The 26,926-nt window shown below is 39.2% G+C and overlaps 3 protein-coding genes across 6 annotated transcripts in view; 2 read left to right on the top strand and 1 right to left on the bottom strand.

Moving 5' to 3' along the window:
• The first annotated feature begins 936 nt into the window (after positions 1 to 936).
• Positions 937 to 13,613, top strand: pdk3a (pyruvate dehydrogenase kinase, isozyme 3a). Its single transcript, XM_028004965.1, has 11 exons — positions 937 to 1,354; positions 4,433 to 4,574; positions 4,678 to 4,749; positions 5,546 to 5,730; positions 5,814 to 5,903; positions 8,372 to 8,449; positions 8,635 to 8,711; positions 8,816 to 8,917; positions 9,002 to 9,109; positions 9,202 to 9,315; positions 10,052 to 13,613. Exons 1-11 carry the CDS (start codon positions 1,252 to 1,254, stop codon positions 10,199 to 10,201), a joined length of 1,221 nt encoding a protein of 406 aa, XP_027860766.1. The 5' UTR covers positions 937 to 1,251; the 3' UTR covers positions 10,202 to 13,613.
• Positions 13,614 to 13,672: 59 nt separating this feature from the next.
• LOC114136740 (choline-phosphate cytidylyltransferase B) lies at positions 13,673 to 23,973 on the bottom strand. Of its 3 annotated transcripts, none has more exons than XM_028004967.1 (8): positions 23,752 to 23,973; positions 20,082 to 20,181; positions 19,147 to 19,263; positions 18,906 to 19,057; positions 18,142 to 18,220; positions 17,892 to 18,034; positions 17,495 to 17,683; positions 13,673 to 15,844 (listed from the first exon to the last, which is right to left on the bottom strand). In XM_028004967.1, exons 1-8 carry the CDS (start codon positions 23,830 to 23,832, stop codon positions 15,620 to 15,622), a joined length of 1,086 nt encoding a protein of 361 aa, XP_027860768.1. In that variant the 5' UTR covers positions 23,833 to 23,973; the 3' UTR covers positions 13,673 to 15,619. The 3 variants fall into 3 exon arrangements, with proteins under 3 accessions (XP_027860768.1, XP_027860769.1, XP_027860770.1); XM_028004968.1 differs by lacking the exon at positions 23,752 to 23,973 and adding an exon at positions 22,590 to 22,771; XM_028004969.1 differs by lacking the exon at positions 23,752 to 23,973 and adding an exon at positions 20,254 to 21,450.
• Positions 23,974 to 25,338: 1,365 nt separating this feature from the next.
• Positions 25,339 to 26,926, top strand: part of pola1 (polymerase (DNA directed), alpha 1) — a 56,266-nt gene continuing 54,678 nt past the window's right edge. For both annotated transcript variants that reach the window (XM_028005533.1, XM_028005534.1), the window contains exons 1-2: positions 25,339 to 25,471; positions 26,262 to 26,389. In XM_028005533.1, the coding sequence (XP_027861334.1) occupies positions 25,423 to 25,471; positions 26,262 to 26,389 (177 nt within the window). In that variant the 5' untranslated portion in view covers positions 25,339 to 25,422. The remainder of the gene's footprint in view (positions 25,472 to 26,261; positions 26,390 to 26,926) is intronic.

The raw sequence follows: 26,926 nt of genomic DNA on the forward strand, positions 1-26,926 counted from the left end.
ATATTTAGACTGTTAGAAAATGCTGGAGTATAAAGAAAAGAATCAGAAGTACTATGATCCATATTTACATGATTTTAATCAAATACAGTAATGAATATTGGACCACAAGAGGACGTACAAAACGTCAGAAAATGGACACTAAAACTGACCAGAAGCAAAAACTAATAAGTAACTGATAAGCCAAAAAAATTAAAGCTCATATCCAGATAAATATAACACCAAATATATAATACATAAGCTTATTTAATCTACCTCTTTCTTCTCCATAAATGAAAATAATCTAATAATCAAACAATCAACAAAAGACACACAATTTTAACTGTTCACTGTTGTATATATGTTTGAAAAACAATTAGGTTGATTACTTTTGTGCTTTAACAGGAGGTAAAATGTTAGTTGGACATAGAAACATTTTTGCAGCTATCATATAATGGACCTATTTAAAGGAATGTGCATTTAAATTTTGTTTGATTTTGTAAATAAGATCAAACTTTAATGAATAAATATTTTCCATCAAGTAACAAGGACGAAAATGTAAATTGGCCTGCTAATACCTTTCACAAAGTGATGGTAATTTGCTGTTTCTTAGGAATGGAAATGACCAAAACACCCAGAAGAATGTAGAATATTTTGTTTAGTGGTGTATTATCCTCTATTTTTTAGTTATTTGTGGGAATCTTGTAATGCAAAAAAAAAAAACAAATTGAAGCATTGGAAATATATGCTTTTAAATCCAGAAATGGTACTTTGAGCTACATAGTATACAATAAAAACGACTTCAGAAGGGCACTTTTTTCTCTCTCCTGGGGAACAAAAGGCTACGCTCTAGCACCACCTAGTGTCTATCTGTGCACGTTACTGGTCGTCATTGGTTCCTTCGAAGTCACAGCGTGTCGCGTTTTACTTTGAAAAACGTAACAGGAAGTAGGTTTCTTCCACTCTGCGGCTTTACAACGACGAGCCGACCTGGATATCTAGAAATGTAGACACAGGAAGCCGCAACGAGAGCTCTTCGTGTCCGCTGGTCATTCATCGTCTTATTTACACGAATGAGTCCCATCGGTTCGTGTCCACTGTGGACGGTGGGAATGTGGACGCCGAAGACAGACACGGACCGGCCGAGTTTCTGCCATCGCTACCGGCGGTGAAGATGGCAATGATGGTGCGGTCGTGTTATTTTCTCTGACTCTGAAACGTCACATCCCAAACAAACAGACAAATACGAGACGAGCGTCGTTGAACTTTCAAAAAATGAGGATCTTCTTGTGTCTGCTGAAAAACACTAACCCCAAAATCGAGTATTACTCCCGATTTTCACCGTCTCCGCTCTCCATCAAGCAGTTCCTGGATTTTGGTGAGTAGCCTAATAATAATAATAAAATAAGGAATGGCTTGCAATTGGAGATGGCAACTACAGCAAGGGCCCTTTATAGTCTCATGTCAACTCTTTCAGATGTTATTATGGGCTTCTTAAAGTGTCACAGTGAATGTCGGACTTTAGTGATTCTTGACAGTGACAAAAGAGATCCTATCGATAAAGCACAAAATTTGAATACAATATACACAAAATATATATATATATTTTTCAGATATCTGACTAAACTAACCTAGGCCATGTGAACACAACAATGTATGTTTTCCTGGTGTTTGCTTAATACTTTTTTTTTTTAAACATTGTAATAGGTGGATGGTGTCTTTAAAATCCCTCGTCCTGGAGCAGAACTCCATACATTATAATGGTTTAAAACAGTTAAAGGAACACTAAGATAATATATTATGACAATTAAGTATAAGTATTCAAATAAATAATTATAAATGTATCAATAAATTTAATTTAAAAAAATATTTTATATATATTTTCCAACTCAATTGAAATTTGTCCCAAGTTTTTGTCAACACCATCAGACATAAAAAGAATGTAAAAAAAAAAAAAAAATCAGGCATTATTGGGGGGCATCAGTACTTCTGAGGACCCCATGAGCTCTTCCTTTCTCTTCCTTTGCTATGAGGGCAGCTCTCGTTAGCTTATGTTATTCTTTAGTTTTTTCTTCTGTTTTATTCCCACGTTGTTCGTCACAACCACGATATGTCAACACCATAACTGACCATTTACAAAACTTTGAAATTTTGTGAAATAAATGCTTAATTTTAGTGTACTGTAAAGATTGCATGGACCTGATTAGCTACAATATGGCCTCCTTCAGAATATAAATTGAGGTAGTTTGGCATTTCGTCAACTCCTTCAGATGTCCACTCCATCAGAGTTAGACAGTGTGACTCTTTCAGTCATAGTGTTGACAAAAACCAGCGTTAAAAAGCATAATTTCATAAATATTTTTGAAATATCATGAGATTTTAAATTCAGATCTAATGATCTCAGGTCACATCCCAGTCTTTGAGTAGAATAAAGATCCAAAACATGTGGCCAGATAAATACAGAAATGGACACAAAATCTGCCATGGCCATCTCTGTCTCTCAACTCTGAAACCTTTACATACAGTATTAGTATGGTACTTTGTTTTTGCAATCCACACACATTCCAGTAATATGGCTGATGGTGGGTGAACTTTTATCTGATGTAGATCTGATTACTTACCTTAATTTTTGGCCCCTTTCTCCACTTGAAGACAATTCAGTTGCACAAAAGAGTTTTCTGAAACTCTTGCAGGAGATGCTTTTTGGCTGTTTTTCTAAAATGGGTTGTAACTTGAGAGCAGCAGATTTTTACCATGTCACAGATTTGCCCTCCAAAGGCTTAGTAGGATGCGTGAATCCTTTCTTGCACACATGAGACGGCAGGCTAGAAGGACACGATGTACTGTCAGATACAATAGGACAAAGTGAAAGGTGCACAGAGTTGTGGATGTAGCTGAAAGATAATTTCAGCAGAGTGACATTTTCTTCTTGCACTCAAATGTTCAACATTAATCCCTCAAATCTTTTTGCTCCAAAGATTTATGATCTCCAAGTTCAGTTTCTCTTATCTGTTAAAGCTTAAGTTGGAAGAGAGTGCGTGAATCTCCAGTCGGATAACAAAGGTTGGGTATTATCTTAGAAGCTGAAAGGTATTTGCGCTTTCATTTCTCAGCCTCAAGATAAGTGCTATTAGTGTTTCTTATCAAAATCACAAGCTACAAATCAAAAGTTGAAAGCAGATTATGAGAGTTCAGGTAGGATGTTCCTTAAAGATTTTTTACATACAAGACTGTAGGAAGAGTTGAGAAACATGTTTTTGCAGCCTGGGAGTGAGATCACCTGGGCAGCGCAGCACTCTCCACAGTTTATTTTCTTGAAAGAGTCTCAAAATTGAACGTGTACCTAGAAATTTGCTGGTGGCCAATTTTGAGTAAAATACTGGTCAGAAATTCTAAATGTAAGCCATTTGAAAGGAAGCACAACATGTGGCAAGAGTGAGCGAGCAAAAGACTTTTAGTGGATCTGTCTTGTAAAAAGGTGGATTTGGAAACATTAGGAATGTTCTGGAAATCTGAAAGTCACAGTTATGACCTTCAATCTCTGCAATGTGCAGTGGGGGCAATGCTGTTTGTAATTGCTCATATAACTTACTAACGTCAGTTTAGGATGTCAACTCAGTCATTTTGTCTTCGTGTTAAAATAGAGTAAACCCTTTTTTTTTTTACAGCTGTTCTCTCTGACTCACACAGTGTGACCTCATCTCTGATCCTCCATATTAAAATAATATTTTTTCTACAGCTGTTCTGATATTGTCATCTGTTGTAATAGAAAGAAACTAATTGGCTAACATTAATGTTGATCGCCCAGAGCTAAAAATACATATATATATATTATTATTATTTGGGCGTTTCCCAATTAGTTGTTTGGGAAACGCCCAACTAATTGTTTGCTCTCTCCTTAATATAAATGTTTTTAAAACTGCATTTAGAACAGTTTGTTTACTTATTTTACAGAGGCATTTTTTATTTCTGCTTTCCTTGTTAAACTTACCAGATTGTCAGTGAACCTCAGCAACTAACCTTTGACCCTCCATGAGTAAAACTATTTTGTTCTCCTTCACACATATTAAGGGCATAGCAGATTATGTTTACATGACTTGAGCACAATCATTGGTATTGCTTTTGCAGCTTTGGTGACATGCTGTGAGAATTTGTTTCTGTCTCTTTAAGAATTCTCTCCTGAATGTCAGGATGTTGACTGATTGGTCAGTTAATTGGTCGGAGGGTGATACAGTGCCCAATTAGCCATGAAGCCGACATTATGCAGCAGATAATTGGAAACCTGGATTGCATAGAAACCATTTCCAGGCAGTTTTGATCCAGCATCTTTTATATGAAAAATGGCATGTGTAACTTTTGGGAGGTTTCTGTATGCACAAAAGCTCAGAAAACTCTACAACAATTTGAAAACTTTGCAGTTAACACTAATAAATGCAACTTTTTCACCCTTGTTCAGGCAGGGACAATGCCTGTGAGAAAACATCCTACATGTTCCTGCGTAAGGAGCTGCCGGTACGGCTGGCCAACACCATGAGAGAGGTCAACCTGCTGCCTGACAAGCTGCTCAGCCAGCCGTCTGTCAAACTGGTCCAGAAGTGGTAACAGCTTCTTTTCTTTTCTTATTGGGTCGGTTCCGGGCAACGAAGTTTATGATTTGCAGGGTGTGAAAGTTGACTTTTGGTCTCTGTTTGACGTGATTAGGTACATGCAGAGCTTCGTGGAGCTGCTGGATTTCGAAAACAGGAAGGCAGAGGACCCTCACACTCTGAATGAGTGAGTGAATATTGACTTTGTGATTAGAAATGTAAAGAATGCAATAACAGTTTGTTCAGCTTTCAGTGAATCTAGAAGCAGGAGTTGAAACATTGACTCTGTGCTCATATATCTGTGCTGACTGTGTCCCTTACTGTGTGTGTTGGTGTGTTGATATCATAACAATACCCCGTCTGATAAACAGCCACGCAAGACTGATAAACGCATGGTAAGGAATAAGGAGAGGCTTGACTGCATTGTGAACTTAACTCTTGTTGACAATGACTCAGCAGAAATACTAAGCTGGTACTTGCTTTCCCCAAGTGTTTTCTTTTTCTTCTTCTTTTGAGTTTGATTCTCTCCTCATAAAGTCATATCTGAAGAATCTAAATGGTTTTGGATTCTAAAATTATGTCTATGCTACACCTTACAAAAGTAGTTGTTACATTATACACAGGCTTCAGTGAATTTTTGTTTTCATTCCCAATTAGTCTGGCGCCCCTAAATAAAATCCAGTTCTACAGACCTTTGTTACAGATGTCACAAACTTGTACATAAAACAAAAAAGCCTGGATACCCATGGTAACTCTGAATTTGTAGAGAGGACATTCACGACAAAAATCTGCCCTTTTATTGCAGTGTGGTAAGAAGAAAGCTATTGATAGAGGAAGTCCTACTTCCATACTTTTGAAATTTTTCCTTTTTGCGTCCATAAAATCCTATTAAAATACACCGAAGTTTGGTTTTAATATAGACAAACGTGGGAACAATCAGAGCTGACGAGGGGTTTGCTCCATCTTCTTTCATTCTCGTTTAGTTTCCTGGAAATCTTGATTGACATCCGAAACCGCCACAACGACGTCGTGCCCACCATGGCTCAGGGCGTCGTCGAGTACAAGGAGAAATTTGGCTTTGACCCCTTCATCAGCAGCAACATCCAGTATTTTCTCGACCGCTTTTACACCAACCGCATCTCTTTCCGCATGCTCATCAACCAGCACAGTGAGTCTCACGCTCCCGTTGGCGTCACGTTCTCGTTAGGTCTGTCTCTGCAAGCTGGATTTCTCCTTTGTGTTTGTGTTCAGCTCTGCTGTTCAGTAACGACACCAACCCCGCCCATCCCAAACACATCGGCAGCATTGATCCCAACTGCAGCGTGGCTGAAGTTGTTAGTGGTGAGTTTAAGAACTGTGTTTTTTTTTGTTTTTGTTTTTGTTTAACCAAGGCCCACATGTTCTTGATCAGTTTCTTAAAATACTAAAAGAGTGTCTTCCATCCAACTTGTGGGCTAAATTAGGCTTTAATTACAGCCTATTATGGAAACATTACGTTTGAAAATGCAATAATTAAAGTATTTTCTTTTTGTTGGATTACTTTGTTGTTTGTGGTTCAGGCTGCTAATTATTATGTTTTCATCAGTTACTGGACTTATTTTCCAAAAAACGTCCATACATATCAACCTAAAATCTCTCTTTTCAGCTTTTTACGAACAGTTCTGTTGTTTTTCTCTCAAGAACCGTGTTGTGTAGCTGTTTACAGGGTAAAAAAAACCCCAAAAGAAACTCGCATGAAGGCTCACTTCAAGTGATATAACGTGCTGTACCTCTAGGAAATTTCTTCCAGATGTGGTTGTAGAGAACGGAGTCCTCACATGTAGAAAGGTTACGTGGGGAAGAGCTCTGCAGAAAAGAAAATAATAAACTTTCCACCAGGTGTGAACTTCTCTCTTTTTTTCCATTTTCTTTTAAGTTTCTTAGCAGGATGCAAGAGAAATAATGGGGATACGGTCTGGTTAGTGGGGACTGTTGGCCCCCATGGCAAATATTACAGCTTGGAAACTCTTTCCTGTTATTTCTAAAGTTGTTTTCTGGATGTTTATTTTAGGGAATATGACGACCAGAGCAGACGCTGTCAGAACTTAGGAATACGCTAGAATTAGATTCTTTCCAAATCCCATAGCATTACAGTGTTAATATAGTGATCCAAAACAAATTGCCTTTATTTGTTTTGGATCTCTCCCCACTGCTGCTAGAATAATATCTATTATTGATTATTTGGAGTTGCAGTCAATGGAGATGCACCATTTAATTAGTTTCCTCCTGATTTTTTTCCATTGATTAAATACATCAGTATTTAACCTACTGCATGGATACTGACGCATATTTTTAAGTGCCTCTAATAATGGATGGCGACCTATGCTTTAGTGTGTATATGAGAATAACCATGGATTTAACACAACTCCATAAATCAACTTTTCGTTGGCTTTTTCACCTTAACATTGGCTGATATTTGACTGAGGTTATTGCAGCATCTGTCAGTATCATATTTCCTGTGAAGCTGGCATTACAACGGCTCTGACACGATTGCCCCACCTCCATTGTTAACATTTAAATCTTTAGCTTTATTTTTCGTTTAACAAAAAAGTGTTTTCAAAATTGCTTGGTCTCATCTCCTTGGGTATTTCAAAGTGATGCCGAATTATGTGGTGAGGATGCAAATATTTTTGATATCTTTTTTTCCCCTTTTGTTAATAATTTGTGGTTAATTTTAAAGGGTAACTATGCAAAATTCCCTTTTTGCAGGTGTCTATACTTTCATTTGGGTCTCTACTGCTTCTAAAAACAGCCCAAGTGCTTAAAAAAAATTAAACACACCCAGCCGTTTTTTTAGTCTAGAAAATGAGCCATTTCAAAAACCTCTGGAATGTAATACCACAAATTAGCAGGCACTGACCCCCACCTAGCAACTCAAGCTGAGAGGTTTAGTCAACTGGTTTTACCGCTGCATGCTCTGTACAATGGCTGTTGGAAAAGATGAGTGTTTTGTTGCTGACGTGCCATTCAGAAACCACTTGTTGCATTCTTGCTGGTTGTGCAGGAACCTCTACTAGTGTTTTTGAAAGATGCACGGTTGTGTTTGCAGCCATTTTCACGTGTGAGTTTAAACATTGAGTTGTGGGGTTTATTTGAATTTAAAGCAACAGGAGGCCCTGAAACGGCTCATTCTGAAAGGAGCTCAAAATGGACAGAGCTGAACAAACTAAAATCTCATTATCCAACAATGATTTTGTGCAAAGAAATAAGTTATGAACATGTTTTGTCTAGCCCATAGACCTATCCTAACTCGTTCCAGGAAGCATAACAGGTGACCTTTGACCTCTGCTTTGTATATCAAACTCCTCTGCGGTTGTTTTTGCAATAATATCCCTTTATAATCCACACAAATGCCAACAATGCTCTGTGCATTGCCTGAAGGGAAATCCAACCACCAGCCTCTCAATTATTCCAACCTGCTGCTCCACCTGAGCCACAGCTGCCTCTGGTTGTCTGTGTTATTTTAATTTTTATTTTTCTCAGCCTGCTCTCAGGGGGAGTCAAGAATGTGGCCTGACCTGAGCTTGTATAAAAAACATTTCTGTGCTTCCTGAGCGTTTGGGATTTCTGAGAAATTAGTGGCTTCCTCCGTCACAGACACACATACATCACCGATAGTTTCAAAAAACATTTCATCAGCGTGGATCAAACACTCTGAGTGAACCGCGAGCAGACAGAGAGAGCATTAGTGACCCAAAGCATGACTGCAAATATCAACAATGGACATTCAGCTGCTCTGTTCTCAGCCTTTTTTTTTGCTCTCCTACTAGATGCCTATGACACTGCCAAGATGTTGTGTGAGAAGTACTACTTAGCTGCTCCTGAGCTCAAGATTGAGGAGTTCAACAGTAAGTGCATTGTGCATTACACCCTGCGCCTCTTTTAATCTGCCACACAGATGTTGCACCAAAACATGTGTTTGGATGCTCCGAATTTAGCTCCACGGTGATTAAAGTATTCACTCTGTCATTAACTTGCCAAGAACCAGCTTTCTGTGTTCACTAAAGAGACTTTCTTTCTTTTTGTTTTCCAGTGAAAGCTCCGAAGAAGCCCATCCAGGTGGTATATGTTCCCTCGCATCTGTTCCACATGTTGTTTGAGCTCTTCAAGGTCAGTAGAGCTGTTCTCTTTAAATATAATGAATTGGCTGGATTTTCTGTGAAGACCCCTCTGCCCTCATAAGCTCAGTTTATAGACGTTGTGGCTGTTTGCAGAACTCCATGAGAGCGACAGTGGAGCTTCATGAAAACAGTAAGGAGGGGCTGCCGCCAGTGAAGGCGAGAGTCACTCTGGGTAAAGAGGATCTGTCGATAAAGGTAAATAGATCTGCGCATTGTGACACATGAGCTTTTTGTTTCCGTGTTTTTATTGTCTTTAACTCTTCCGGCGTCTGTCTCAAGATCAGTGACAAAGGAGGAGGAGTTCCTCTGAGGAAGATAGACCGTCTCTTTAACTACATGTACTCCACTGCCCCGACACCCAGCCTGGAGCCAGGAGCCGTCCCATTGGTGCACCCGCTCTCAAAATCATTCGGTTTTATGATGATCTAAATTAGCATGTAGATGGTAAGTTTGTTTTTCTTCTCTTTTCTCTATTCCAGGCTGGTTTTGGTTACGGTTTGCCGATTTCCCGGCTCTATGCTCGATACTTCCAGGGCGACCTGAAGCTCTACTCCATGGAGGGAGTGGGCACAGATGCTGTCATCTATCTGAAGGTAACCTGGGTCAGCCAGATGTGCAGTAGTAGTATTTTTATTAATATGATTTAAGTAAACGGTTAGGATTTTAGAGAATCTTTTATTCAGTTTCCAAAAGAAGAAAATGGGGATAAGGGCATTTCTGGTGTTTTGTGTTCGCAACATCAATGACTGTTTGTCAGCTTGTGATATTAGAAATCACAGACTTCCTTTAGGGTGTCTTGCTGCTTGTTCACCTTGCACTTGTAAGTTTGTACAAGTGCAAAAACTTATTCTGGCCACTAGGGGCAGTCTCCAACAGACTGTTTTTTTTTATTAAAGGAAGGTCCGGAGTTTTGATAAACCTGTTTTCTAGGCAATATATTCATGTTATGAGCTTAATTTCATCTTTAGAGTTTGGAATTGTGTCTCCATTTGAAATGTTATTAACTAATTGTATATAATTATATATATATTTTTAGACTCAAGAGTTACTTTTAACACATTTAACTACTGATTCAGCTGAAACAATCACCAATTCTTACATTATTGAATTTTGACAAACCGGTATTTAGCACTGACATTCAAACATTAGTTGAACTTTATTGGTTTATTACACTGAATGAACTTTTGAAGGCCATGCATACCAACAGCTCAAAATAAAAGCCCAAAAAAAGTCATACGGACCTGTTCACTTCAGCGTGTCTCTTTTAAGCTTCCTTCTAGCTCTTGACTGTGTTTTTCAGTGAATGACTTCTGTTTTTCTCACTTAAAGGCTCTATCCAGTGAGTCCTTTGAACGCCTCCCTGTGTTCAACAAGTCAGCTTGGCGGCACTACAAGACCAGCCCCGAAGCGGACGACTGGAGCAACCCCAGCAAAGAGCCGCGTGACGCCAGCAAGTCCATATACAAAGCCAACAGATAACTCTGCATGGCCTGCCAGCATGAAACGGCTGCTCTCTGTGTGGAGCATGTGCGCTGAAGTGTTGCCCGTGGGTAAAAGCTTTGTTTAGGATGAGACTTGCTTTCACATTGCACTGGTGGTGAAAGGTTTGTTAGGGTGTTGTGACCCGGATTTACATTTGCACCCAATTGCAAATAACCTTCTTTAGTGTAGCTTTTGTTGTTGTGGCTCAGAACAGAGTGAAAAATTCTCGGTATTGTAGCTGCAACGTATCTAACCCCAATTGTAGATTCTATCAATTTCATTGTTGAAGTTAAATTCTCTGCAACACTCCTGTCTTTAACCTCTTGTCTCATGCCGTTTTCTGACGTCGCTGTTCCTCCCTCTGGCCAGATAAGCCCGATTGAGTCTCTTTCTTGGATTTAGAAAGACTTATTCTGTTTCTTTCTCTCAAAACACAGTGCAATGTTTCAGTGCAAATGAGAAGAGGAGGAGGTTTTTATTTGTGTTTTTCTTTGTGAAACACGTTTGATTAAATGCGCCAGTAGGCTAGTTTGTTATTATTGTGGCAAATACTTGTTTTGATTGCACTTTTTCAGATTTTTAGTCAGGGTTAATTGTTAAAAATGATATTTATAAATTAGAAACTAGATGCACCTTTTTGAAAAAAGAAAGTAGAACAGGTAATGCTTCAAAGACATTACATTTAAAGCTCTAGAAGTCATAACCTTTTTTGTTATATTTATGAAAGAAAGCCTTATTTGTGGGAACTTACTATATGCTTTTTTTGTTTTAGAACCATGGTTCATGGTGTAATGGATTTTGAACAATTTTAAAGGGAGGCAATAAAAATGAAAGTAGTCTAAAATATTTTTGTTTATATTTTACTTGCTTAGCGTTATTGTCCAAGATTACCCAGCCACAAACCAGTACTTCAAAGTAATATCGCTCATCAGACACTACTGCTTGCAACCCTGATTAACAACTACTAAAAGGACCAAACGAGTCATGTATGTATAAGACACACCGCCATTCCAGCATTGTGCGCCGAGTAGCTTTCCCAACACCAGCAATATGTAATGTATTAATGTTCATAGGTACGAATGGACCTGTAGCACCTGAACAACGGACGCTGTTCTGCTTGTCATCATTTCATGCTGCTGTGGGGAATAAACAACAGGCTCACTTCTTTGTGTGCTTTTGGCATCATCCGGTCGGCCTTGTGTGTCACTTGAATTCCTGCTGATCCCTGCAGTCTTCTGAATGAGTTTGAACAAAGTTTGTAAATGTACTTTTGCGTTTTCTTATGCTGAGTTAAAGTGAACTAGATGTTGCAGTTGTTTACTTTTTTGATATTTTAGTGATGATTTGAACACCTAGTTTATGTTTTGTTGTTTTAAAAAAAAGCTGTTATTTAAGAAAAAGGGGGGAAAAAAGGTCACACGGCACACAAAGATGAGTGTTTGGAGAGGCTGTAAGAGGAAAATATGTTCAAAGAAAAGACCCTGGATTGTGAAATATCTCAGAGCGCTAAATAAAATCCATTAGGTTCTCCCATTTTATTTCACTGAGGAGCTTTTTTTTTTTTTGCAGTTTATTAAGTCTGTTATATTTATTCTTTAGAGTGGTTTAGTGCAGTGACTTCAAATGTCATTCAGAGCTACATGAAAAAAAGAAAAGACTGCAGTTCCACATTGACCAAGTCTTTAACTTGTGTGCTGAGCGGATGATTCAGTTGTTTTTCAGGCCATGTTCTGTTAGGCTGTTATACACGGTTAATATCTTTTGTGCAGCAGGTAACTCTCTTGGTGTCTGCATCTAGTATAAATCCTGATTATTATCCAATTGGTCGTGCAGGCTGACGCCAACAACTAGTTTGGGAATACATCTGCTTCTTACAACAATAAGTTGCATAAAACATTATCGTTAAGTAAATCAGTGTCATTTTATTAACCTTTACACCACCGTAATGTTTCCATTCGGTGTTTATGGATGCAGAAATGAATATTTTTACAGGAAATTTAGGTTGGAGGCATGCATCACCATTTCTGTTCCTATGGGAAACGTGTGGAGAGCAGAGCATACAAAGCCCTTACAGTCAGAGTATCTGCTTAATATAAAAGTAAAGCAGTATAAAAATAGCAGTAATAAAAACATCCACTTTTTCTTACACAGTGAGCCACAAGTTCCCGCAAATAGTTACAATTCATGAATATTTTAAACAGCTTTGAAAATGCTTTTAACTGCCTTTAATAGTTCAGAAATCAAATCCTTGTATGGATAGATTCGAACAGTGGAAACAATCTTAGCACTACTGCAGAAGCTAACATCCATGGGCTTTCTTATTTTTGCTCTCAGGGGGTAAAAATCAATCAAGGAAAGGCTCTCCTGGATTGGTTGCTTTCCGAACTACACTAAAAAGTTCCACAGAAAAATCTCCATTTATTGAACATTCCTTTGCATATCTAAAAATGCTTTACATGTTCCCCTCTTCGAGTGCGTTCACACAGAAAGATCATTGGTTATCCACAACCTCCATTTCCATTGTTAAAAGAAATGGACTGTTATGCAAATCCCCATCCAAAGCAAACACGACAATCTCTTAAGGCACATAAAATATCGTTTGTATTTTAGAGATTGAAGTTCTTTTGAGACCCCCTTTGGAATTGCCGCCTGTCGGACTGCCATCAGGTTCAGCCTCTGGACAAAGTCAATCTGTCTTTATACAAAAAAAGAAGACACCAAGAGAGAATCCTACTGAGCTTAAAATTTTACGTCTTTACAGAACATAAGTTCAACGGTTCTGAACTATACTATTCAGTCTGAAGTAGTTTCCTTCTTTCATCTCCTTTAGCATCACCTGAAGTAAAATAAAAGAAGAATGCGGTGTTGGAAAATCTTCCACATCCTGTATATGCTCCGCATTTCACCACTGCCAATGCCTTCGAAACCTGCCAGTCAAACTGAGGGACGCTTAGTCACACACCTGCTGTAAAAACAGAAAAAAAAAAAAGTGCTATGTTATTGAGTAGCAGTAATTGTGCGGGTAAATGTTTGGTCTCCCTTTAGACCTGTCCTAAAAATGTACTTTTTGACTTAAAACAAGATGCCGCAACACAGACGATCCTCCATTTTCATGCTCGGATGTTGTGAACCTCTGCTGTCATCAAAACATCTACGTGATCCGTTTCAAAGAATATGATACATATATAGTAGATAAACCTAGTGTGTAAGCTGTACATATAGTGTGTGGATTGATCACTGTGTTTTTCATCCTCCTGTACAAATTGCTTAAATGATATATTTGTATGCAAGATAGACCAATAATGCCACATTCACCTGGAAGTAACAGAGTAGACTCATCTCGTCAGTCAGCATGAGATCAGCAGTAGAAACTATCAAACCTGACAATAAAGAAAACTCTTGTGTGGTCCGTCCGTCTGTCTTGTTTTTTTTGCTATAATGAAAGAAAGACATGTCTGGCAATATACATTCTGATCTAAATCTTTATTAACTTGTTAAGCCTTTTGAACAATGGTGATTTAAAAAAAAGACATAATTTTAAAGTGTTTACATATAATGGAGATTAGCATGTGCATACAGGACATAGAATGTGTCTACATTGCATTAAAGTTATAATTTAGTTGGTGATGGAAGCTCATCTGCACTGAGCTGGTATGGGCAAGCAGACCTGAGATAAACAGATATTAAGCAAGTTATGTGAGCTTTACTTTTTTTTTTTTTTTACACAATTCAAGTATCATCTGAATTTTTCTATGGACAACTGACATCATCATATCCAAAGACTAAAAGAATGAATGGTGCAATAAATTATACAGATGCAGACAAGCTGGTTGGCACCCCTAGTAAAGATGTTTAAAAAGCCTCAAAGTAAAATAATTTATTGTAGCAGCGTGATGTCATATTTAAAGACTTTGTTTAGACCTTGTTTTTAATAAAACACCCAGAGGCACAGTTTGTGGTCTTGCCAACAATTTCTTTAAAATAATAGCAACCAAGGCAGATTTGTTTTAAATTTATGCAACACTTTTTTTTTTTTTTAGAGTTTCTGTGAGTTTTTGTTTCCTTTAGGCATAAATATGACATGAGACACAAGCCTATTTCTTCTAGCCACTAGGATGAGGACATTTGTCTTGCTATCAGGTACAACAAAAGTAACATTGATCTTCTCTGTAACAAAGCCTCTTGGCAGGATTGGCCAAATACACTGAAAAACATCACGCTCACTGGAGGACAATCCAAAATAAACAGCCAAATCAATACAGAAATGGTTCCCCAGACACAAAATCAACCTTCTTTCATGCCCATTTCAGTGCCTGGATGTAAAACCCACAGGAAACCATTGGAGCAGAGTTCCATAAGAACGTCACGGAGGACCCAGGACTCTGGATACGTAGATTGTGCAAAGAGGTACTGTGCCAGACATTGTTTTGTTGAAAACAACAATATTTTTAACACGAAGTTTGCGCTTTCACTGAAGAAATATAGTCAAATTAGAGGTTGGGTTATTCAGCTTTTTTGATTAGGAATTTAAGCTTTTGCATATAAGGTGACTTTATTTTAGGACTTTTGATTCATCTTTACCAATGGTGTCATCAAATTTGTGAATGCAGAATTTTGATTTGAATAATAATTCTCTTGAAAAGTGCTTTAAAAAGGCAAAAGGATCTTATTAGTAAAGCTTGAACTTTTGGGGGGACCGTCACAAATAAAAATGGTTCAAACTAGCATTAGTGACGTGTTTTGTGTAACCATTGTAACCTTTCTACTATTGTAAGCTCTATGTTTGGGGGATTCTAGAGTGAAACTTATGGAAGGATGGCATCTTACAAAGTAAGGACAAAAAGCAGAACAAGAAACAATCCAGTGATATTATAAGCAGGCTGGTTGAAAGTCTGTATTAGTCTCGGACAATCCAAAGCAAGTCCTCTTCACAGATATTGCACAGGATTCTTGTCAATCCATCCATCCATTTTCTAATACCCTGGTCCCTAGTGGGGTCGGGAGGGGTGCTGGTGCCTATCTCCAGCTAACGTTCAAGGCGAGAGGGGGGGTCACCCTGGACAGGTCGCCAGTCTGTCGCAGACAGGCTTCTTGTCCTTGTAGAAAATGGAGACATTAAATACATCGAATAAATCCACATCCTGGTCTTCGCATCTCACCCTTTTTTTTCCTGCTTGGCTCTCCAGAGAATGATGGCTTTTTTTATTAGCTCCACAGGTCCGGACCACAGTTCCCCTGATCAATGTCAGCATTGCAAATCTGCAACGTCTTTGAGGAAACCTGGTTCTGTTTCCAGCCGCTGTTTGAAGAAAAGTGTTTGTTGTTGTTGTTGATTTGTTTTTTGTTGTTTGTTCTTTTTGGTGAGGTGTTCCCAGGCAGTGTACCATGAAGTGAAACGTTTCTATCTGAATCCATCTACTTCTCGTCTTCGTCGCCTTCACTCATGCTGCTTATCGAGGCCGATGCGCCTTTGGGGGAGGTGGGGGGCGAGGGCCGGGCGTTGTACCAGCGGGCAGGGGGCGACGGAGGGGACGGGGAGCGCAGCGGGGACAGTTCTCGCGGGGGGCTGTTGCAGGGCGATTCTCTGGGTGACAGAGCGTAGGACAGCATCCGACCACTGCGCTCCTGAAACACTTGTTTCTATTCGACAGCAAAAGAAGAAGAAGAAGAAGAAGAAAATGAAGGTTTGTACGTGTGTAGCTTATGATTTGCAGTGCAATTTCTAAACCCAAAGCAGACCTGGGAACAAATTCTGGTGAGTAAACACAACAGGATGGATGTTATAAAAAATGAAAACACTCCCCCTGGCTTCTTTTTCTCATCCGATCCTTGCCTGTTAAAATTCCACCTAAATCACTGGTGAACCGCAATCGGCCCTTAAGGGCTGGTGCCCTGCATGCTTTCGTTTTTTTCCCCTGGTTTAACACGACTGAATCAAATGAATGGTTCATTAGTCTGCTCCTGCAGAGCTGAATGAAACGCTCAGGAGCTAATTCAGCTGTCATGGAGCAAGAGCACGCATCGGCCCATGAGGACTGCCTTTTGACGTCTCTAGCAATTTATTGATGGGATCCGGTTAATTTTGTCCACCTGAAAGGTCACAATTTGAGTTGCAAACATTGCGGCTAAGACAAAGAGGAGGAGGCAGAACTCTGGCTTGTCAGGAGGATTGTTGTTTGGCAGCACAGATGTCGTTTTAGGTATGTTGGTGGTATAAAATAGAAAAAAGTAGCCTGATGGATTCAAAACTGGAAGACAAAAAACTCTCAAAAAGAAATATATGGGAAAAAATTTATGTGTTTTTTTTTTAATTCAATAGGTTACATACACTAAGAATGCCTTTCAACAACTTGGAAGAGCCCAGTCTATAATACTGGGTTTCTTAGACTGAATTAAGTTAAATAGAGGAAAATGTGTGTACACGTTTCACAGGAAAATCACAAACACACTGCTTCCTTCATGGAAAACTAAATATGACTCGGTGAAAGCAACAGGGAAAGAACTGTTGACCTCCGCAAGTTTGATTCATCCAGAAAATGCAAAGTATCATCCACTGAAAAAGAATTATAAGCAAGTTTAAACACCTCAGGAATGGCTCAGGAAAGAGTGCAAGATGTGCATATGAACCTCAGAACTGAAACAGTAGAGCTCATGAATGTCAGGCTGAAGCGAGCAAGAAACTGTCATTTTCAACAATAGAACAAGTCCTGTACCAACATGGGCAGGAAGGCCATTATTCCAAACGCAACGCAAAAAGTCATATTACAATTTACACATTTGTTATATCTGCAGCACACAGAGGATAAGCCTGGAAACACCATCCCAGCTCTTCTGTGCAGGAGTGGCAGCATCATATTGTGCTGCTGTTTTTCTTTAGGTGGGGCTGGTGTTCTTTGCACAATAGGTGGCTTCATGAAGAAAGAACATTATGTTGAAATACTGAAACACCAGGCAGAAAGTTGATCAAATGTATCTTCCAAACGGACTATGGTCCTAAGTATAACACCAAATAAAACACAAAGTGGCCTAAGGAAAACAAAATCAATGTTTTCTCAATGTGTGGTAACAACTGTGATTTTTACACATCTTCATCTGTCAATAAATTTTAAAGCAAACAGCAGTATCTAATTTCTGTCATTTTCACTAAATCCAATATAAAACAATAAAAGATCAATTTTAAAAAGTTTTAAGCTTCTTGACAGAAGACTTGAATTATGATGAACCATTAATGTGGTGGATATCTGCCTCCCTTGTTTGTAGCATTATAATTGAGTACCATGCTTGACTTACCCATGTCCCATCAGGTCCAAAAAGTTCTAAGAAGTTGCCAATGAATTCTCTAGACTTTTCTTCCCATTTCTGGATGAGGTCGTGACTCTTCTCCTCCACACGGTAAACAAAATGTTTACTCTTTTCTTCGACATTTCGAACCTTTTCCTTCATGCGATCTACCTGGTTCTGTAGCCGATACTTCTTCTCCTAAGGGGATAAAAAAATAAAAAATAAATTCAGGAAAAATGATTATAAAAGTGACAAAAAAGGAGGAGTACCAAAGTGTTCAAAATATAATCTAAGATGATAAGTAAATGTTCTAGTCAGGTGACCAGAACTTGCTTTGTCTGCAGCAAATTAAGATTTGGCCGCTGTTCTGACATGATGCAAGTGCAGCAGAGCTGCAATGTCTTACGTTGATGTAGCTGACGTTGAGCTCTTTAGCCGTGTAGCCCCGCTGCAGGTTGCGTCGGGCGTAGACGTCATAGTCTCTGACAATTCTAGTAATTATGTCAGAGGTGGAGATCCCCTCCGTCCGTTGCGTGGGCACAAACATCCCTGGTTAATAGTGAAAGATACCAGCAGAAGGTTATTTCGGCCTGATCCTCATTTAGTGGTGAAATGTGCGACATGATTTTCTGATTCCCCGCAGATCACCGCCCGACCTGCTTCTTTGATGTGTTTGTAAACGTCCTCAGATCCTGCTGAGGAGTACGGGATATCATCATGAGCCACAAAATCGATCTGAGAAACAACCAAAGGACATGTACTGTTTGGCAGAAAACACAGCACTGGCAGAAATAAAAAATAAATAAAATAAAACACGAGAAGAGCTCAAGCGAACATGCAGTAGGCCCTTTAAGTTCTGCACTACTTACAGAATCTTGCAAAAGTATTCATCCTCATTGAGATTTTCACAGTTCAATGCATTTTATTTGGGTTTTTATGAGATACATTAACACAGAGTAGTACATCCTATGTATTCTACCCCCCTTCCTCGATAACATCCAGTCCTACTCATTTCATTCAGAAATTAGATGGTAAATAAATATTTTTGTTTTTTCTATGAATGGATTTGCTTCATTTTGTACTTCACCCTGTTCATGCTCGGTAGTGGTCAGCCCTGTTGCTATACATCATATTATTGAACTAGTTTACTGACACTAGCAAACAGTGATCTTGCTGTTTCAGTGATAAGAAAGCATACCAAGAGCATACTGTGCATTAACACACAAAGATGATCAAAAACTACTGTATACTGGCGTAAAACAGGCAGACTTAAAATAAACAAAGGCCAATGTTTGGTCACATCATTTCAACGTAGACTGCATTTGTGGTGAGTCAACCTTTTTCATGTCCAGTTTTTTTTCTCTCTTTTTCTTAGTGGCATTTTGGGAAGCTGGCACTTGAATGTTTCTCACAAACACACCTTGTGTTTCTCAAGGAACTCCGGCGTGAGAGTCCACGGTGCATCTCTCAGGACTTCGTCCACGTAGCGGCAATGCCTCAGGGCTTCATAGCGTTCGTGTTCCGTCATGACTGTGAAACCCTTGTACTTGTGGGTCAGCTCATCGCTGCACACTGTTCCAGGAGCAACGGAGAGAAAACACATGAACACAGACAGAAACATCAGACTGTTATCAAGAGTTTGGAAGAGTAGCCTCTCTTACCTCCTACTATGAGATAGGTGTTAGGAAACAAGTTCTTGGCCTGCATAAGCGCACGAGCGTGGCCCGAGTGGAACAGGTCAAAGATGCCATCTGCATAGACTCTGACCGGCCGGTCCACTAAAAAAACAAAACAATACAGCTACGGTTAGCGCAATAAGTTAATTGGTGTAATGTTCAGAAAAAACTTAGAAGGGGAAACAATTGGAGTTATGAAAGGCTGTTTTTTTAAAAGATCATCAAGCCATGACACAGGAAAAGACGAATACAAAGGGATATGACAGAAGTTTACTCCAGTCTCAAGGCAGCAGGCTGAAATATAAGACAAGGGAGCTGCAGGCAGAATCTGATTTAAGGGCTACTTGATTGTGCGAAATCAAGTAGCCCTTATAACCACAGTTATACCAGTATAACTGTGGTTATACTTATTCGTATCAGTATACCCATACTGATACGTTTCAGTATGGTTATAGTCACATATAATTGATGTGGTTATATCAGTATAACTGTGGTTATACTGATATTGTTTACAAATGATTCATTATTTCATGCTATTACTTACTTTGTTTTAACTGCACTCAATTGAATAACTAATAAAGAGTAATTATATAATTCAATTTATTTGGTGCCAAATTTAGAACTAAAATACAAATTCAAGAGATAACTAAATGGAAGCTACTAATATAAAAGGAATACAGACTTGGAAATATTTATGGCCAAAAAAAAAAGTTGTGGAAACTTAATCATTCAATTCTGTGGTCATAATGTGAGGAAATATGAAAAAGTTAAAGAGATTTGAATACGTTTGCAATGGCACTCACTGCAAATGCAAGGATTCAGACAAAGCTTAGAAAACATTACTTTCAAAATAGGGGAGGAAATCAAACAAAGACAGAGTGAAGAATGGGGATAAAAGCAGCATGAAGGTGAACGTGTACCTGGGGTGCCTCTGCGGGCCTGCGTGATGCTGAGCTTCTCGTGAGGCGCTCGACAGTCGCAGCTGGTCTCCGAGGCGAAGATGGCAGGCTCGGTGAGAGTCTGAGTCAGAAAAGGACTGGGTTAAAGGAAGACCCTGGAGAACAGCGATTTGCCCCTTCCCTCGCCACTTACAGAAACCACCATTAAGGTATTGACTACAGCTGATGCTCACTCTGCACTCTGAGACGGCAGAGACAGAAAGGGCTGCACTCAGTGCTATTGATCACTGACATTCACCTCTCTCCCCAATCAACTGTATGTACTGAACATGACGAGAGGACAAAAATCTTGGTAAGTGTGGCTCTGAAGGGAGAAGTGAACTCTCTTCCACTCTGAAAGGAAATTAAAACCAGAGAGCACAGATGAACAAATCAGATACGGGATATACTAATTTGCAAGTGGCAAGACTATTATCAAGGTCAAAATGCTGCAATGTGAGCCCTCCTAAAAAAGAAAAACTGTGTTGGTGTGCCATCTGTTGACTGCAGGGGAATATTCACCAAATCTCATTCACACCCGTGAAAGAGAGACAAAACAGAGCAGAAAACTGTGGGAGTGTGAGAGGAGGAAGAGAACATGGAAACAGGTTCAGCCAAGCCGCTGACGTCAGTGGCTCCTCCAGGAGCGGCGGCGAAAAATAAGAGTCTGAAACGATGGCGGTTTTCAGGTAAACAGGTAATCAATTGGGGCGGTTTCATAGACCTTCAGTCGCAGAGAATCTGTGAGGTGGTTCTGGACACAAGCATATTGCCAGAAACGCTAGCTTGTTATTAAACTTGTGGATAATTTAGTTAAAAATGTCGGAGTAAGACGAAGATGTGGGCTGCAGTCTGTTACTGCAGACTGCAGCCCACAACTGTTGTTGTGCAGTAATTACACAAGTAAACATAATTATTAAGACACCACATGAAAATATAGAATTCATTGCTTTTACATTAATACAGGTGCAAAGCTTGTTTACACTTGTTTTGTGCGTCCTTGCTCTGCCTTTGAAATTAGATAGCATTTTTGGAGCTCCAGAACCCCTGCAACCTATTGGCAATTAACTCTGCTGTTAGTACTTTTTACAACCTCCTGTAGGGAACAGAACTCCGCTTTTACATTACTATGATATTTCAGTAGTTTGGAGGATTCTTCTTTGTACAACCTCTTTAGATTCTCCAAAGTCCTGGCTCGTCTTTCACGCCACAGGTCTTCTATTAGGTCTGGAAAGTGTGATGGACAAAGAAGAAGGTTGATTTCTGTATTGATTTGGCTGCATGTTTAAGATCTTCATCCAGCAAGAAAATCAATTGAAAATGAATTTTCTCTTTTCTGGTCAAAACCCATAGATTTTATATGAAAATATCCCAGTAGTCCAAAAAAAAAAAACAACCTCATGATGGACTCTGTTCTGTGAAACAGAAACAGGCCCACAGTATGACACATCCTATTTAGCAAACGAAGGGAATGAAGTTCATCTTATGTTTTATCCTTGACCAAACTTGAGATTTCATTCTCAAAAAGCTCAATCAGCTATTCCAGTTAAAATCCTTTTATGGTGGTAGAACAGTAAAAAATAAAAACATAAATGCAATGCCATAAAAATATGGGTGCTTATAAATGTTGCAAGACTGATTTTGTTGAAAACAATAATTTTACTTTTTGAAACACATAATGTACTCAATTAGGTCCAAAGGGTGGAATTTTGTGGACTGTGCTGCACCAATGAACGATACATTTAGCTTGATGCTTTTTCCTCCAAAATTTTTGCTGTATGTAATTTAAACAGGAAAACTCGTAGCTCAGACAGCAGCAGCTACAAAAATCCCTTCAGGAAATATGCCTCATTCTGATTCCGTGGGCATGGTGAGATAGTTGAGATTTAGCAAAAAGCAGATGGCCAAGGTTAAACTTTGTGATCAGGAGAGTACAAGGGCCTATCAGGGCGTGCGGCCGGAGCGTGCTCAGTATAAAGCCCGATCTGGCACAAGATACAGCATCTGGCCTAAGAAGGATTAAAGCGGCAGGAAATAAAAGGACGAGAGCCAGTAGCCATAGCATGAGTAGCCAAGAGAGAGACTGCCTTAAAGAAAACAGGCTGAGACAGAGAAGGAATAGGTAAATGACAACTTGGGGAGACAAAAGGGCTGACAGCATGATTTGTGTCAAAGAGGATTAAAGCGGAGTATCCCAACGCAGGAGGCTCTGTGATTTCACTGCGACAGTTCTCACTCAGCAGGACATTTCTCTTCCTTTGGCAGATTCCTCAACAACAACACCGTCCACTCAGCACTCTGAGCATCTCCCTCATGCAATCCAGGGTCTGTTTCATAACAGGGGGCAGAAGAGGAACCTTTTGTTTTCCCCCTACTTCCTGTCTCCCTTCTTCACACACACAGACACACACGCCCACACACACACACAGTCAGTATACACACTCTCATCTCACAGAAAGGCAAGCAAACAGCCGTGCACAGCCTCCCTACCGTCCGGGGATGAGGGCAGGTGTGTTCTAGCTCCTCCATTTTTCCCAAAGCCTCATGGGATGCAGCTGATTTCTCTCTGTTTTGTGACTCAGCATCAATGAGGAGATGCTGCTCTCCTCACCACTCTGTCTCCTCTATTTTCCCCGCCCACTCTCTCCTCTGTCTGTCTCCCTCTCCCTCCTTCTTGCCCTTCATCCCACCGGGTGCAGTCCTTCACAGTCAGCCGGGGAAAGACCTGGCTAGAAGCGATGCGGAATCAAAGTCAGGGGAGATTTTTTATTTTCTATTTTTAAAGAAGACACTCTCCACAACAGATTTATGTAAGATATGCATCGTGTTGCTGTAAATACTTAATAATATAAGCTTCCACAATAAGTAAAGACTCTTTAAAAAGCATAATAATAATATAAAAATCTCATAGGCATTTGTATAACTCACATGGTCGAAATCGGTTTCTGCTCAGTGGGTCTGTATGGCGCATCATGTGTACAGAATGTGCCGACCACGAATACACGGCGCATCAATTGCTTCTCCGGTTGACAAATAGGGCGCACCCACTGTAACCCCGAAGCTGCTGCAGACAAAGACGCATGGAAGAGGACTCACTCCACGGCTATTTCTAATATCAAGCTGCCTCAGAGTACAACTTTGATATTTAAACAGAATAATAAAAAAATAAAATCAAATCCTGCAACAGTCATAACTTCACAACATTGCGTTACGCTTTTCATATGAGAGATTAGGTAAATAATGTGAGTGAGCGTCTGTCTAAGGAGACCATCTGGACCATTTCTATGGTGACGGAGGAGAGGAGAGCGAGCTCCCAAATTTGGACCAATCATCGCCCACTTTAACAATATGAACTGTGATGATTGGTGGACGAAACCGTTTCACCATTACAAACAAAACAGTAGGCAGAGCATGAATACTAAATATTTAGGTCAAATGTTCAATACATATAGAACTAACTCTAAACTTACTTATGTTACAGCGTGTTATAAAATATATTAAACCAGTCTCTTCTTCTCTTTTCAACAGTAAAGCAGTTTATTCCTATTTTACTTAGACGTGGAAAATGCGTCAAACTGTTAACTAATAGCCTAAAAAGATAAGTGAATTTTAAAAAAAATTACGTCTAGTCCTTGTTTTGACCTTATTTTACCTTCCACGATCCTCTTCTGCAACAAAGAGGCGTAACAGCCGCGCAGCCGGGGTTCACTCTGACGCGGCGCTGTTTCACCATCCTGCTCCTGTGGTAGATTGAAATAAGTGAGCTTTGTCCTCTTTTTCTTATTTTTTTTTTTTTTTTGTTGAATATATCCGTTTTGCTCCTGTACAGCAGAACAAATACGTCCTGCCCTGTCCAGCCCGTCCCAGACACAGATCAGCTGCTCGCCACTGATAAGTGTGGGCCACCGTCCACACAGCGCCACATGCAGCAGATAATCCGGCTGTCAGACATGCATGAATCCTCCCCCTATTGTACTTAACTTCATGTATGACATGCAACTGCTTTTAACTATTAATTCATATGAGACGCACAGATTCATCTTAATAGAGTATCCTTGAAAAGTGTTGTTTTCTTTTATCTTTCTTGCAACTCAATTCAAAAGTGGTGCTGTGATAAAATATTGGTAAAATATACATGGTTATATAAATGGTTATATCCATGGTTATCAAAGCAAATATATAAAATATAGAAATATAAGTAAATATATATTGGTAAGCAAACTCCTAAACATATCAGGGTTTTTTTAAATTAATATCTGTATCAGAACATGTATGAGATAGACAGTCAAATGTATAATTTCTTTAAAAATACTCTGGCTAAAAGAATGATGAGCATATAGTTTTTTCTAAATACTATTCTAAATACTCCCACACTAATACGCATATCAAATATTATTGTATGCAATTTTTTAGATAAGCTTTGAAACACAGTACTTTAGATAGTGACGGTGCTTACGGAGAAAGCTCAAGTGAGCAGCTTGAATAAGAGACAAACTGTGCTTTGTGTTTTCATTATTGCTTGTATTGTAGTTCCTCTGTGGCCCCAGTCTGGGACAGGAATCTATTGTCCCCTTTACAGACCGGCTTCGTTTCTGTGGCAATGGACATCATGGAGGTCCAGTGACACAGACACTAAAAACCGGAGAACAATAGTTTAAAGTTGTCGTCATAAATGGTATATTAAGAAAGGACAAGGTTATTTATTAGACAAACAAATTAATTTTCTTCCTTTACACTGAATAAAATTACATGAAATAGTCTAGACAGCGAGATTGGAAAAGACAAAGATTTAATTCCTTTTACTTGAAAAGATTTTCTCTGTTTAATCAATTACCCTAGTACCTTTTAACAACATACAGAACTCTTTTCCTCTGAACTTAAACTAACTTGCTCACTTTGGCAAAATAGAGAAGGGGTGGGTTTATGATTAGCTTTTCAATTGAATGAAAAGTCTTTCTGATTGAATTAAAACAGGAAAACTTTCTCTTTCCATTTCATAAACAAATACATTTTTTTTTAAATAATACCTTTAGATCTTTGGATGTTGGGCGTAGCTGCATTTTAATACAATGATATAAAATGCAAATGAAATGTAATCCATCAGGTTAGTGAATTTCCTATAAATAACACACAGTAAAACCACTTTACGATACGATAGACCAATGTCGCCCCCTTCTGGGCACATTATAAACAGCATATCCGGTAATTGGCTGACAGCGACTTGACGTCATTTCCTGCATATGACTTTCCCCGGGAAGGCGCTTTGGCGCGGGTTGCTGTGTTGTTGTGCTGCTGTCGGAATAAAGACCAAATAACAGAAGTAATGGCTCCGGTTGCAGACCCAGATAAAGACATGGAGGTTCCGGACGGTGGTGAGTTTGTGTCTCCGGTTTTCCGTCACAGGACAGCTGCTTGTTTGGGCGTTCAAAATGAAATTATTAGCTAACACGGCGGCTAACTTAGTTTAACACCTGCTAAACTAAGGCTTTGGCGTAGAGTACTGCTTGTTTCTTTACGACGGGATTAGATAGATGCAAATTAGGTTTGTCACGTGAATCTGGTATTTGTTCTTGATAAAAAAAAAGGAAAAGAAACAATTAGGATACTTCAGAAGGTAATATTGGCCCACATAAGGACACTGACTCAGCGTCGTTGTTCGTTTCAGCCTTACTACAACTTTACTTCCAAAAGAATTATCTCAATGTGTCCATCCATTCGCTGCTAATCAAATCCACCTGACTGGTTAGCGAGTTATTAAAAAAGTGTGTCATAAAAATTTCTAAGGTTGAAAAGAAAACATTCCTCTGGTGTGAAACATACAGCTGTGCTTTCACACGATGGCAATCAGAAAGGTCACCTTAAAGTAGCAATTGTTGCTACATGCAAGTGTCATAAGGCTACTTACAAACATTTAGTAAATATTAATATTACTATTTTTGGTTTAATTTGCTCTCTTGGCCTTAGAGAGTGGTCAAGCAATTTTTTTTAGTTTACCGGTAATTAAAAAAAGTTAATTCTTTAATTTTTTTTGACAGTTTTGCTGTTGAAACTCACCTCTAATATTACACACATCAGAATTTTATTTCTAATTGAGTGTAAATGTAGAAGCATTGGAGGATTTTGTATATAAATATATATATATCATTGTGTAACTTTCCTCAGATGAGAAGGGCGATGCCTGCGGTCTGGCCAAATCTCGCTCCAGACGAGAGAAGCGGGAGAAGGTGGGCAGGAAGTCTGCCCTGGAGCAGCTCAAGAAGGCCAAAAAGGGGGAAAAGATCAAATATGAGGTGATAAAGACAATATGTTTCTGTTTTGCTTTTGTAGATTCTTTATGTAATTCATAAAACCAGTGGCAGGTTGAGACTGTTTTTTTTTTTTTTTTTACTGTTTTGCTTTTCTACAGTAACATCTTGCAGTAAGCAACAATTAGTCCTAGTCAGTGTTCTTAATACAGAGTGATTTATTTGAAGTGTTTTGTTACTGCTGATTTTGGTATTTATTATGTGTAGGTAAGAACTTGGTCTTGGTTTGTTACAGGTACATGTGGCCTTTAGTTAAGCTGCATTGTTTGGTCCAGGATCTCTCATTTTATCCCCTGACATTACTCAAAAGACTCTCCTCAAGGCCTGGGATCAGCTTGCTGGTCCCAGGTCTGTGTGGTGGTTTCTAAAGATCTGACTCCTGCTGCAGTCCACATTTTGTGAATTGTCCCCCAAACTCTTTAACAGGCTTTCCTTCATAATCCACTCAAGCCTGCGGCTCTCAATGTTACGTGTGTACTTTTTTTTTTTTTTGCTATGCTGTTTTTCTTCCACTCAACTTTC

This window comes from Xiphophorus couchianus, chromosome 21, assembly GCF_001444195.1.
Source record: "Xiphophorus couchianus chromosome 21, X_couchianus-1.0, whole genome shotgun sequence".
In the NCBI taxonomy this organism is placed as follows: domain Eukaryota; kingdom Metazoa; phylum Chordata; class Actinopteri; order Cyprinodontiformes; family Poeciliidae; genus Xiphophorus; species Xiphophorus couchianus.

Bases quoted from the DNA above. Each gene is read 5' to 3' on its own strand.
- pdk3a (XM_028004965.1), top strand. From the start codon at position 1,252: ATGAGGATCTTCTTGTGTCTGCTGAAAAACACTAACCCCAAAATCGAG. The intron at 8,712-8,815 runs GTCAGTAGAGCT...GGCTGTTTGCAG, and splicing joins TGTTGTTTGAGCTCTTCAAG to AACTCCATGAGAGCGACAGT. The intron at 8,918-9,001 runs GTAAATAGATCT...GTCTGTCTCAAG, and splicing joins AAGAGGATCTGTCGATAAAG to ATCAGTGACAAAGGAGGAGG.
- LOC114136740 (XM_028004967.1), bottom strand. From the start codon at position 23,832: ATGGTGAAACAGCGCCGCGTCAGAGTGAACCCCGGCTGCGCGGCTGTT. The intron at 18,221-18,905 runs GTGTGTTTGTGA...GTTGTTTCTCAG, and splicing joins AGTTCCTTGAGAAACACAAG to ATCGATTTTGTGGCTCATGA. The intron at 17,684-17,891 runs GTAAGACATTGC...TTATCCCCTTAG, and splicing joins TCAACGTCAGCTACATCAAC to GAGAAGAAGTATCGGCTACA.